Source organism: Leucoraja erinacea, chromosome 1 (assembly GCF_028641065.1).
Source record: "Leucoraja erinacea ecotype New England chromosome 1, Leri_hhj_1, whole genome shotgun sequence".
In the NCBI taxonomy this organism is placed as follows: domain Eukaryota; kingdom Metazoa; phylum Chordata; class Chondrichthyes; order Rajiformes; family Rajidae; genus Leucoraja; species Leucoraja erinaceus.
This window is the reverse complement of record NC_073377.1, coordinates 104,419,516-104,433,391: the sequence shown is the minus strand read 5'-3', so window position 1 is coordinate 104,433,391 and position 13,876 is coordinate 104,419,516. Positions and strand designations below refer to the sequence as shown.

The 13,876-nt window shown below is 42.9% G+C and overlaps 1 protein-coding gene across 2 annotated transcripts in view; it reads left to right on the top strand.

Moving 5' to 3' along the window:
• LOC129700246 (inactive ubiquitin carboxyl-terminal hydrolase 53-like) overlaps positions 1-13,876 on the top strand; it is a 107,501-nt gene that overhangs the window by 90,440 nt on the left and 3,185 nt on the right. For both annotated transcript variants that reach the window (XM_055640559.1, XM_055640551.1), the window contains 2 exons: positions 5,668-5,731; positions 5,862-6,823. In XM_055640559.1, coding sequence (XP_055496534.1) covers positions 5,668-5,731; positions 5,862-6,823 — 1,026 coding nt within the window. The remainder of the gene's footprint in view (positions 1-5,667; positions 5,732-5,861; positions 6,824-13,876) is intronic.

Genomic DNA, 13,876 nt, shown 5'->3' with positions numbered 1-13,876 from the left:
TCTCTGATGACCTGGTAGGGAACACCTCATCCTGCTTGCAGATACGGCGTAGACAGAGGATTTGGGAATAGGGGATAGAGTATTTACAGGAATCAGGGTGGGAAGAAGTGTAGTGTAGATAGCTATAGGAGTAAGTGAGTTTGCGATAGATGTCAGTCGATAGTCTGTCTCCTGTGATGGAGACGGTAAGATCTAGAAACAGTTGGGAAATGTTGGAGATGGTCCAAGTGAATTTGAGTGCAGGATGGAAATTAGTCGTGAAGTTGAGGAAGTCAGTGAGCTGCATGGGTGGAGGAGGTAGCATCAATAATCGTCAATGTAGCGGAGGTAGAGTTCAGGGATAAGGCCAGTGAACGCCTGGAACAGTGATTGCTCGATGTACCCTACAAAGAGGTAGGCATAGCTGGGGTCCATGTGAGTGCCCATAGCTACGCCTTGGATTTGGAGGAAGTGGGAGGAGTCTAAGTTGTTAAGGGTAAGGACCAGCTATGCTAGGCGGAGGAGAGCGTTAGTACACGGAAATTGGCTGGTTCTGCGGTCAAAGAAACAGAGGGCTTTGAGACCTTCCTGGCAGGGGATGGAGGTGTCAAGTGACTGAACGTCCATCATAAAGATGAGATGGGGGGGCCTGGAAAACGGAAGTCATTGAAGAGTCTTGGTCATGGGTAGGGAGGGATTGGACCAGGGGGGGTAGGATGGAGTTGAGGAATGTGCAAATTAACTTGGTGGGACATGAACAAGCAGAAACAATGGGTCTACCAGGGCACCAGGGCACTTCTGTTTGTGTATTTTGGGGAGAAGATAAAATCGGGCCATGCGGGCTAGGGAACGATAAGGTTGGAGGCTTTAGAGGGCAGACAGCCGGAAGTGATGAAGTCAGTAATGGTATGTGATATTAAGGCCAGGTGCTCTTCTGTGGGATCATGGTTCAAAGATTAGTAGAAGGTTGTGACAGAGTTGTCGCGTGGACTCTGGTCAGCGCGCCCGACAACCATGGTGCCTCCCTTGTCGGCAAGTTTGATTATCATGTAGGGATTGGTGCAGAGTGAGCCGAGGGCTTGTACTTTCCGAGGGGCAGAAGTTAGAGTAGGTAAGAGGAGTGGAAAATTTGAGACGGTTGATGCCCCGCTGGCAGTTGGAAATAAAAAGGTCTAAAAAGGGTAAAGGGCCATCCAGGGGAGACGGGAGGTGGACCGGTTTAGACGGGAGAAGGGGTCATCACTGGGTGGCGAGGACTCCTTCCCTTGGAGAAAGGCACGTGGTGATAGAAGACAAGCTCTACTTTGTGACGGACATGGAACTCGTTGGAGGTGGGGGCGGATGGGAACAAAGGCGAGGCCTCTGCTGTGGACAGACCATTCCATGTCAGAACCCTTCCTCAAATTGGGTGACCAAAAATGCACACAATACTCCAGGTGTGGTCTCACTAGGGCCCTGTACAACTGAGGAACGGCGTCTTTGCTCCTATACTCAACTCTTGTTATGAAGGCCAACATGCCATTTGCTTTCTTCGCTGCCTGCTGTACCTGCATGCTTACTTTCATTGACAGATGAACCCCCCAGATCCTGTGCTACTTCCCCTTTTCCCAACTTGACTCCATTTAGATAATAATCTGCCTTCCTGTTTTTGCCATATCATCCTCTTCATAGTTCACACTGCCACCCAGGTTTGTGTCATCTGCAAATTTGCTAATGTTCCTTTTAATCCTTTCATCTAAATCATTGATGTATATTGTAAATAGCCGCGGTCCCAGCACCGAGCCTTGCAGTACCCCACTAGTCATTGCCTACCATTCTGAAAGGGACCCGTTAATCCCTACATTTTGTTTCCTGTCTGCCAACCATTTTTCTATCCATGTCAGCACCCTACCCCCAATACTATGTGCTCTAATTTTGCCCACTAATCTTCTATATGGGACCTTATCAAATGCTTGACAGGTACACTACATCTACTGGCTCTCCTTTGCCCAATTTCCCAGTTACATCCTCAAAAAATTCCAGAAGATTAGTCAAGCCTGATTTCCCCTTCATAAATCCATGCTGAATCAGACCGATCCTGCTATTACTATCCAAATGTGCTGCTATTTCATCTTTTATAATTGACTCCAGCATCTTCTCCACCACTGATATCAGGCTAACTGGTCTATAATTCCCTGTTTTCTCTCTCCCACCTTTCTTAAAAAGTGGGATAACATTAGCTACCATCCAATCCACATGAACTGATCCTGAATCTATAGAACAATGGAAAATGATCACCAATGCGTCTACAATTTCTAGAGTCACTTCCTTAAGTACCCTGGGATGCAAACCATCAGGCCCTGGGGATTTATCTGCTTAAAGTCCTATCAGTCTACCCAACACCATTTCCTGTCTAATGTGTATTTCCTTCAATTCCTCTGACACCCTAGATCCTCTGGCCACCAGTACACCAGGGAGATTGTTTGTGTCCTCCTTAGTGAAGATGGACATAGTGAAGAACATAAATAAAGACTTTTTCCATTCTGTCAGTTCTTCTTTTACCTGCTCCTATGGGGCAGATGGTACAGAAGCTCAAAAACAGCATGGCTAAACTCGGATACATATCTTCCCCTCTGTTATCAGACTTTTGAATGGTCCTTCCATAACCTAGGGTACAGACCAATTCTCCTCTCTCTGCAGACACTGTGGTATCTCATTGGACTTTGTCCCTGAAACTGCTGCGCTAAAATGAAAAGAACTATATTCTGCACAGTGTATCGTTTATTTTGCTCTTTCTATTGTACTTGAGTTTGGCTTAACTTTATGTATGTAATGTATTATCTGATTTGATTGGATAGCATGCAAAACAAAACTTTTCACTGTATGTTGGTAGATGATAATAATAATAAAGTGAGGGTTCTAATTTGTGGGAGGAAACCGGAGCACCCGGAGAAATCCCAGATGGTTACAGGGAGAATGTACAAACTCTGTACAGACAGCATCCACAGTCAGGATCGAACCCGGGTCTCTGATGCTGTAAGGCAGCAACTCTACCAGTGGGCCACTGTGCTGCTAATTTTAAAAGCATTATCTGGAAAGCCAAATAATTATGGTTTGCTCAAATAAGAAATCATTCTATTAATGTTCCTAAACTTAGTTAAACTACAACTCGATCATGGTGAGCTTTGGGAAATTGTTTCATGTGCCAAATTATTTATTGGAACTACTGGAAAACTTGCCTTTAAATATTAATTCACCGTCTCTCAGGTTAACGGGTGGGCGACCCGACCGACGTCGCAGCGGCCTCTGCAGTTTTTTAAATGATATTTATTTATTTATTTTTAATTTTATTGTCCTGTGGGGGGTATAGTTTGTGGTGGGTTTTTGACTGTGTATGAGTGGGGGGGCAGGGGGTGGGTGGGGGAAATTTTGGATCTCGTCCCTGTGCGGGGACCCGACCTTTTCCCTGTCGGGTCTCCGTTGGCGTTGGGGCCTAGCACCGTGGAACGGCCTCCTACCGGAACGACCTGGTGGCTCAAGTCACGGAGCCTGCAGAGCTGCGGATCTACCATCGTGGAGCTGGCCAGCTTCGGAGCGGGGAGAGTTTGGAGCATGGAGAGCTGCAGTGGCGCGTGGCTGCGACCCGACTCCGATGGATGGTGACACCGGGAGCTCGCGAGTTCCCGGTGGGAGACCGCTTTGCGGGACACCGACAACGGCGACTTCTCCCGCCCGAATTGCGAGGTTGAGGATGACCTGGAGCGGGGCCTTACATCGCCCGCCGCGGCTTAATCAGCCGCGGACTTGCTAGCGCCCGCAGGGGGCTCCAACATCGGGACCCGGAGTAGGGCCTTACATCGCCCGGCGCGGCTTTAAATGGCCGCTGACTTGCTAGCACCCGCCGGGGGCTCCAACATCAACACCCGGGGCAGGGCCTTACATCACCCGACGCGGCTTTAAGTGGGCGTGGGACTTGCTAGCGCCCGCCAGGGGCTTTGACTTTGACTTCAGGAGAGGAATGGAGAGCAGGGGAGAGACAAGACTTTGCCTTCCATCACAGTGAGGAGGAGATTCACTGTGATGGATGTTTATGTAAATTGTGTTGGTGTGTGTCTTGGTTCTTTTCTTGTATGGCTGCAGAAACCAAATTTCGTTTGAACTTCATGTGAGGTTCAAATGACAAATAAACGGTATTGTATTGGAATCCGGTTGACAATCTGCTTTGGTGTTTTACGTTTTGAACAGACTTAAATATGAAGCTGAGCAGATTCCATTGCTTTGGATAAGAAAGTATTTTTAATGTCGCTTTTCATCCATTTTTAGTAATTACTTTCAGTATATTCATAATGTTGGTTTACATTGGAAAAATGAGATGTTTAATACAGATGATGGTTGTGAAGATTTAATTGTGTATCAATATAGCACTCTATGTTAATGCACCATGGTACCATGAGGATGCCTCTGGCCTTGGCACCAAACCCTCTGGTGGGATCTCGGTCAGGCATCAAGGCAGATAGTGAACAAATGAAGAGAATGGTGCAAGCCACAACCAGACTAGTGACCAGGGTGGCCTAGCTCACTCGCTCCCCAAGTGAGGAAAGCCATCCCTGATTCTGAGGGACTTGCCCGAGGCAGTTTGGGGCCACAAATTGCTCCCCTCTTACTGTAATCCTTTTTCTTTTACACGTCTACTTTGCATACTCCTCAGTCTCCTGATTTGGGAGGTCCATGGTTTTCCCCATTATGTTATTTATAAGCTCTACTCTTATGCCCTTAATAGCTGACTTTTCTCAGACATTCTCCCTCAGTAATGCAATGATTATTAATATTGCAATGCCCCCTCTTTTACTTTCGCTGCTACCACACCTGACGCCTCTATACTCTGGTATGTTGTGTTGCCATTTCTGTCCTCTCACCATCTGACAGCAACAATATAATTTGGGCTAATCAGTGCTCTCAGTTCATCTACCTCACCGGCCAGCGTCTGCATTAAAATAGATAAAATGTAACCTTGCATTCCTCCCATGCGCCCATCACACCCATGTTTGTTGCATTTCCCAGTTGATTTTTCCCCCTGTAGTTGTCCGTACCTCTCCCTAACTGCATCTGATCTCTGCCCATTCCTCTGGTAACTTTTTTGATTTTCATTGAAATTGATAATGCTTTGGCACATGACAATTGTTGCTAAATTTGTTATTTTATCCAAAAATGCTACATATGATTAAAACAATGAAGATGTTGAAAACTAATGATCAAAAGTTAAAAAATAAGATTTATTGATGGTGCGACTGCACCATATTTAGATAAAGACAACACAGAAGTTAATCTAGTTTTCGCAACGGTTAATTAGACTAAAGGATGGTCCACTGATTCAAACTTTTATTTCCACCTGCAATGTGATGGCATTGTTATATGCAAATGTTGTTAATTTTTGTTTAATTTCTGTGGAATGTGATTTGTTTAATTTTACAAATTATTTGTCATCTATTCACACCACATTAGGTTATCTAATATATAACATTAATAAGCCTATTTGTGAAGTAATGTACTATAATTTCCCTTACCCTTTCAGATGAAATATTATTAATTTGTTATAGAATAGATTATTTAAAATTTATTTCATCTTGCTGCTCCATTGTAACAATTAAACTTCATCCACTTTCAATAATATGGACTGTCAAACTAACTTTTGTTCCTTTTCAATGCTAGCTGAACTTCAAGAAAATGAGTCCAAGTCCAGGCACAAGAATTTTCATAAACCTGATATGCAAAGGTAACTGGTATAGTTATAATTTAAAATGCATTCTTTGCACTTTCAAAGACCCATTCATTCTGAAATAATATTTGAATATATTTGGGAAGAAATTAAATTTTGTTTTGTAACCTTGTTTTAATGTTTTCAGATCACAGTTTGATAAAAGCCAAGCTTCGCCTTCAGTTGAAAGAGCCAGAAAAACAGCTCCTTTCCCCAAGCAAAATTCTGGATTTCAGGAGTCACCTGGAATGAACTTGCCAGACTACAAGCTCTGTAAGGATAATGAACATCGTCCACAGACACAATTGAAACAATCCTCCCCAAACAAAATGTCTCCCAAAGTTTCAGTGAACTCCAACATCGGGGCTGTGCCAGTGTTGCCAGATCCTTATGCATTTCCATTTGATGACTTGAAGAAGACTTCATTAGCTTCTTATGGGGGAATACATTGTAATAATTTGCAAGATTTACAGGATTCCCCAGTTCATGTGTTGCCTTCTAGTTCTCGGCAAGTTGAAATAAAGGCACCAGCGTCACCACCTGAATCACAAGTACATTTGCATCTAGTGGATAGTTTCTCTGAAAGTTCTCCATCTGGGAGACTAGGTTCACACCATGGTTTTGAAACAAAAGAGAATTTCCTGGAACCTGTACATCACATGAGGTCCTCTCCACCGCCTCTTCCTCCAAAGAGGTATAATCGGAGAACCCAGTTTAGTTTAGACGACAATGCCTTAAATTTCAGGCAGATAAATGTACCAAAGGAGCAAATTCCTTTTTTGACTGAAATGACTGAAAGTATAAAATCCAGGTTTACGGATGATTCAACTATGCCTCCTGATGAGGTGCCTCAAATAACTGTAGGTCAAGGGCAAGCTTTGAGTCCAACAGAAAGTTCTGATCATGTTACAAATTTACCTGACAAATCTCCAAAGCTTGAAACTAATGTTGCTTTGGTAGAATTAACGAAGCATGTTGCTCCAACAACCTACTTTTCTGTGGATAGTTGTATGACTGATACTTACAGAGTCAAATACCATGAGAGACCTAAACTCTACTTTGCAGATGTGAAAGCTAATCAATCTCAGCAGAGTGGCGATCCCTTCCAAGGTGAGTTGGCTTTGAGAATTGGGATGAGGTAAACAGCCAAAGTTATACTGAAATGTCAATGCACATTCTTTTTTTAGATAATGTTTTAACTGCTATGATTATTTTCCTGTGGTGTAATATAACTTGATTATTGAGTTGTGAAAATATGTCTTCCATCTATTACTTAGAAATACTACAGTGCATTTCACAAAATGCACTGAATAAACAGTCTTTAAAGAACATATTCCTAATGTGTCAGTTAAGGTGCTAGGATGTCCACATCTGAGGATTTTCAAAAGATTTGTGCAAAAGCCATAGTTTTGTTTTGGGGAATTTTGTTTTGGCATCCCAAACTTGCAACATTTTGTTAAAATTACCGAAAGTTTTAAGAAACATCTTAAAGAAGACATGGGGATAGAAAAGCTGACAGAGGGGTTTTGAGATTCCAGGCACTTTGAATCTGAAAATAATAAAAGATTACTTTATAATTGGCAAAAAGCAAAAAATGCTTGTAAATTTAAGTGTCATGGATAGCCATGTCATGCCCCTGACATCTGGCGGAGTAGGACATGGAACAAATATTTATGCTGGAGAAATGAAAAATCCTGATGGAGCCTAGTATACTGTAACCAGTTCTGAGCTCCACATCTTATTGAGAAGGAGAAATGTGTTCATCCCAGATGTCACAAAAATGTAGATTTGGCAGAGTAATAGACACAGGCACCTGCCGATGGTGGTTTACAAATAAAACACAAAGTATTGGATTAACGCAGTGGGTCAGACGGCTTCTCGAAGACATGAATAGGTGACGTATCAGGTTGGGACCTTCAAACGTATTGTAGAAGTGGGGGGGAAATCTGGAACAGGAAGTGGCAGGTCAAAGCATGAAAAGTGACGGGTGGTTTAAGTGAGGGAGGGGAGTTTGAATGGAAGATGTGGACAAAGGCCAGAGATGGGGGGAAAAAACAAAAGACTACGGCAAGGAGAGAAGATGAGTAAAATATGAAACCAGACAAAAGGATATCAGGGGCAAGGTGGTGGGAGAAATGGGTGCACATTTACATGGGGCGCAGGGGAGAGAAAGGGGGGGGGGGGGGGGGGGGGGGGGGGGGGGGGGGGGAGCTGGTTTACCAGAATGGTCTATGATCTCCAAGGGTTTAATTTTGAGGAAACATTAAACAAATAAATTGCAGGTAATATAAATCAACTGAGGATAAGGATTGATTTGGATAAAGCCTAACAAGATTTAAGGAGAGAAACAAAAATGTCAGACATTGAGAGTAAAGGATTAGGGTGCACCCTCTTGACAACTGGAGCCAACTTTACACGAGTAAAGGTTGGAAACAATATATATTAATTTGGTAAAAGTATGGCACTCTCTTCAGCAAAAGGCATTTGGCACCTTGTCAATTAGTAATTTTAGATCTCAATTTGGTAGATCAATGGGGGGGGGAGAGAGAGAGAGAGACTTTATTGAATTGAATGGCAGAATAAACTCAAGGGACCAAGTGTCCTTTCCCTATATTGATTGAAAAATGTCTAATTTATAAAGTGTACTCCCTTATTTTTTTTAAATTTAATTTGACTGCCATGATTTAGATGCATGCAATTATTTTTTTTCAACGTAATGTTCCATTTGTCAATACTTCTCAAATGACTGTCCCAGAAAGGAGAACAACGAATACTATGAAATATAACCAAGGAGTACTATGAAATATAACTAGATATTTTCCAGCAATTCATATTGTGTAAATTCCTGCTTGTGCTGTTATAGTTAGACACTGCTGATGTGCTTGTGAACAGAAGAACAGATTTGAGGTGGAGAAGGTCATGGTTGAGACACATTCAATGCTTATTTCTCAACATGTGATCCATAGTTCCGTCAGGAAAATTATTTGAGGTCAGGGCTTGTGGTTTGCTTAATAAACATCTGGCTGTACTGAGTGGGGTGGGGGGGGGGGGGGGGGGGGGGGGGGGAAATAGGCTAGCTCTTGCTGGTCCAGGCCTATTGCCCATGATTGCCATAAATGTTTGCCTCGTATTTGGATGTGGTGGGCTTATCTTGTGAGCCTGAAACATCTGGAAATCAGCAGCAAGTGCTGAATAGCAGTAGCACATTAAATTAAGTCCCATTCCTGAAATTTCCCTAGAATTCCTCTGCCTATAAAACCCTCTACCATCTTTACTTATTGTCAAAGGTGAGAGGGCTTTTTCAAAAAAAAGATTCAGACCAAATAATTTAGAAATAATTAAGTTTTAAATCAAAAAACACATTTTCCTTCCCATTTCATCTCTGTCCCACGTGCCTTAAATTCCCCCATCAAAATTAGTGATACTTTAGACCCTGTAACTGAGCAGTCAGATAGCTATAATGGCTCCAATTGCCAAATGTTCAAGACTTTGCATTTTAATACGCATGCATAGAAATTTGACCATTGTGATTGGTAGTCAGAGAGCTGAGATCAGTTCCAGATCACAAAACTATTCTGATAACAAAAGGGCCAATTTTATCCAAATCTGTCCTACAACCTTGAATGTGCACTGAATGTTGTGAAGTCTTCCATTAAAAATGTTACTAGAGCACATGTTTATGCCTATGATTTGCTGAACAGTGCAATCTATCAGCCAAGATGGGCATAGTAAGGAAATCTGTCCTTTTTAGTTTAACTTTTGATTTGGGATAGCACTATGTCATAAAATCCTAGAAAAAGGTACAAATTAGCAAGTGATGTTGTGAAAGATAAATGAATCAGTGCCGTTCTAGTGCCTATTACAGCAGTGTTAGCATTGGGCTAGAAGTTCATCACTCATGAGTTTGATTCTACTAGTCAAGGAAGTTGAATGGAATTCAATGTTTGTCAGCAAGTTCACAGGAGAAGGATTAGCAGGTTACTGTACATTAGTTAATGGGCATTTAAACAAGCCCATTTTTAGGGGATGGGAAATAAGAAGCCATGAGAATGCAGAGACCGTTCCCTCCGTAACTCACCTGGTCAACTTGCCCCTTCCCACCCAAACCACCCCTTCCTCAGGTACTTTCCCCTGCAACCGCAGGAGATGCAACTCCTGTCCCTTTACCTCATCCCACGACTTCATCCAAGGACTTAAACAGTCTTTCCAGGTGAGGCAGAGGTTTGCTTGCACCTCCTCCGATCACATCTATTGTATGCTATTCCAGGTGTCAACTTCTCTATATCGGTGAGACCAAGCGCAAGCTTGGCGATCGTTTCGCTGAACACCTCCACTCAGTCCACCTGAACCTATCTGATCTCCCGGTGGCCCAGCACTTCAACTCCCCCTCCCACTCCCAATATGACCTATCTTGCCTGGGCCTCCCCCATTGTCAGAGCGAGGCCCAGCGCAAATTGGAGGAACAGCACCTCATATTTTGCTTGGGTAGTTTACACCCCAGTGGTATGAACATTGACTTCTCTAACTTCAGATAGCCCTTGCTTTCCCTCTCATTCCCCTTCCCCTTCCTAGTTCTCCCACTAGTCTTACTGTCTCCACCTACATTCTATTTTTGTCCCGCCCCCTCTCTCCTGACATCAGTCTGAAGAAGGGTCTCGACCCGAAACGCCACCCGTTACTCCGGCATTTTGTGTCTAGCCATGAGAATGTTTTCTAAAAACCGAATAAAGCTGATAAAGGTATGGATGAAGGTGTCGGCTATATGTTTTAAGGTCGTTACAGAGACTGCTGATATAATAGAAGGGGTAGTTTATCTGTCTTTGTGTTGAAAACGTGAGGGGTCTGCTTCATGTCAAATAAAGAGTGATAACAACCTATTTCAGATTGAATCATTTGCCAACCTGTGTAAGTTGCTGTTCAATATTTTAATTATTTTATTTTGTGCTTCCATAAACTGATGCTGCAAATGTACATACAGTGCCCTCCATAATGTTTGGGACAAAGACCCATCATTTATTTATTTGCCTCTGTACTCCACAATTTGAGATTTGTAATTTTAAAAAATCACGTGGTTAAAGTGCAGGTTGGCAGATTTTATTAAAGGGTATTTTTATACATTTGTTTTACCATGTAGAAATTACAGCGGTGTTTATACATAGTCCCCCCCCCCCCCCCCCCCCCCCATTTCAGGGCACCATAATGTTTGGGACACAACAATGTCATGTAAATGAAAGTAGTCAAGTTTAGTATTTTGTTGCATATCCTTTGCATGCAATGACTGCTTGAAGTCTGTGATTCATAGACATCACCAGTTGCTGGGTGTCTTTTCTGGTGATGCTCTGCCAGGCCTGTTTTGCAGCCATCTTTATAGCTTATGCTTGTTTAGGGGGCTAGTCCCCTTCAGTTTTCTCTTCAGCATATAAAAGGTATGCTCAATTGGGTTCAAATCGGATGATTGACTTGGCAACTCAAGAATTGACATTTTTTTAGCTTTGAAAAACTCATTCGTTGCTTTAGCAGTATGTTTGGGATTGCTGTCTTGCTGTAAAATGAACTGCCGGCCAATGAGAATTGAGGCATTTGTTTGAACTTGAGCAGATATGTGTCTATACACTTCAGAATTCATTATGCTTCTACCATCCATCAGCAGTTGTATCATCAATGAAGATAAGTGAGCCAGTACCTTGGGCAATTCCTTCTCTCCTCCAGACTTTGCTCTTGCCATCACTCTGATATAAGTTATTCTTCGTCTCATCTGTCCATAAGACCTTTTTCCAGAACTGTGGTTGCTCTTTTAAGTACTTCTTGGCAAACTGTTGCCAGGCCATCTATTTTTATGGCTAACCAGTGGTTTGCATCTTGCCGCGTAGCCTCTGTATTTCTGTTCACGATGTCTTCTGCAGAAAGTGGTCATTGACAAATCCATACCTGGCTCTTGAAGTGTGTTTCTGATCAGTCGGACAGGTGTTAGGGGATTTTTCTTTATTATAGAGAGAATTCTTCTGTCATCAGCTGTGGAGGTCGTCCTTGGCCTGCCAGTCCATTTGCGATTAGTAAGCTCACCAGTAGACAAAAATGCTGGAGAAACTCAGCGGGTGAGGCAGCATTTATGGAGCGAAGGAATGGGCGTCGTTTTGGGTCGTGACCCTTCTTCAGATTGATGGGGAGGGGGCAGGAAAAAGAAAGGAAGAGGCAGAAGACAGTAGGCTGTGGGAGAGCTGGGAAGGGGAGAGGAAGGAGGGAGAAAGCAAGGACTACCTGAAATTGGAGGTCAATGTTCATACTGTCGAGGGGGGAGGTAAAGTGACAAGTGTGGCATTTCCTCCGGTTGCAAGGGGAGGGGGTGGTTAGGGTGGGAAGGAACAAATTAACCAGGGAGTTACGGAGGGAGCGATCTCTGCGGAAAGCCGAAAGGGGAAGAGATGGGAAGATGTGGCCGGTGGTGGGATCTTGTTGGAGGTGGCAAAAATATCGGATGATTATGTGTTGTATGTGACGGCTGGTTGGGTGGAAGGTGAGAATCTCACCAGTGCTCTCTTTTTTCTTAATGATGTTCCAAACAGTTGATTTTGGTAAGCGTAAGGTTTGGCTGATGTCTCTAACAGTTTTACTCTTGTTTCTTAGTCTCATAATCCGCCCTTTCACCCTTTTTTATTTTTACTTTTAGTCCTGTTAAAAAACAAATGTTAGTTGGAGGTCTTTTATGTGGTGGGTGGGGGGGGACGGGAAGGAGGAAACTTTATTTCCTAGTCCCTACCTGGTCCGAGAGGCGGCTTCCCTACTTCGAGCTGCTTCTTCGCCACTTCCTCGCGGCCTACCATCTGACTGGAGCGGCGTTTCCTGTCGGGATCGGCCCGGACTACATCTTCGGCGCAGCACAGCGCTGGAATACCATCACGGAGCGGGCGATGCCTTACCGGGTCGCCGTGCGGTAAGCTCCGGAGTGCTGTGACCGCCGACTCCAACATCCGAGGAGCTGTGGCTGTGGGCGTCCAGCCGCGGGCGGCGCTGGATTTAAAACACTGCGGAGCCTTGATCCGAGATCGCCATAGTCGGAGCTCCAACCAGCGCGGCCTGAAGACTTCGGGTGCCGCGGTCTCCGGGGAGGGAGCAGCCGCTCCAGACATTCCAAGCAGCTGAGGAGTGTTCACCTGACGCCAGAGTTCCATCTTCCCAGCAAGAGGGCCTAAAAACATTGGACTGGCTGCGGAGGCCACAAATAGGTCCCGACCTCGGGTGATCACAGGGGAAAAGGACTGAACTTTTCGATGCCTTTCCCCACAGTGGAAAATTTTGATTCTGTTGTGGGATGACGTTCATGTGGAATTCTATAATGTGTTGTGTCATTTTTCTTTCTTTTTTTTTTTTTTTTTTCTATGGATGTACGGAAACTTAATTATTTATTTTATGTAAAGCACTTTGGTTTCAACGCGAGTTGAGTTAAACGTGCTATATAAATAAAATGTACTTACTTACATAATGGCTTCTTCGACTTTCATTGGCATCACTTTGGTCCTCATGTTGATAAACATAAATAATTCTTTCCAACGGTGATGGAAAGACTGGAGGAAAGACGAAGTGCTTATACTAGCAATGTTACAAAATTTTGAGATTTAAAAAATCAAGTCTGCAATTTATCCCATCAGATAAAGCATAACAATAATTTGACACCTAATTCACTTTCATATCTCAAGTAATAAAAAGGTTATGGCCATTTTCATACTCGGAAATTAGCATCTTGTTCCCTATTGATTTTCTATGGACATAACAAAAAAGCTGTGATCGTGGACAGTCAAAAGCCCATAACCTTCTTAAAAATTAAGAGAACTGAATGAAATTTTCAGTTATCATAGATTGAAGCATTTTGAAACAAATATAAAATAATCTTACTTGGATGACCTGAAATTAAAGCATATAATTAGTTAGTTACCCTATTGTAGCTAATTTCAAACTTCAATTTCAAACTTCAAACATCTATCAATTTCTTAATAAATGATTAACATTTTTAAATAGCCCAAGTGTCCAAATAATATTCACAAATAATTCACAATAAAACATGATTTTTAAATCTCATTTACATCAATTTATAGGCCAAATGGAAGGAATTTAGTGTTCATTTGCTGTAAATTAAAGTGAATTTAAATCGGCTTTCTAGTGGGTTCC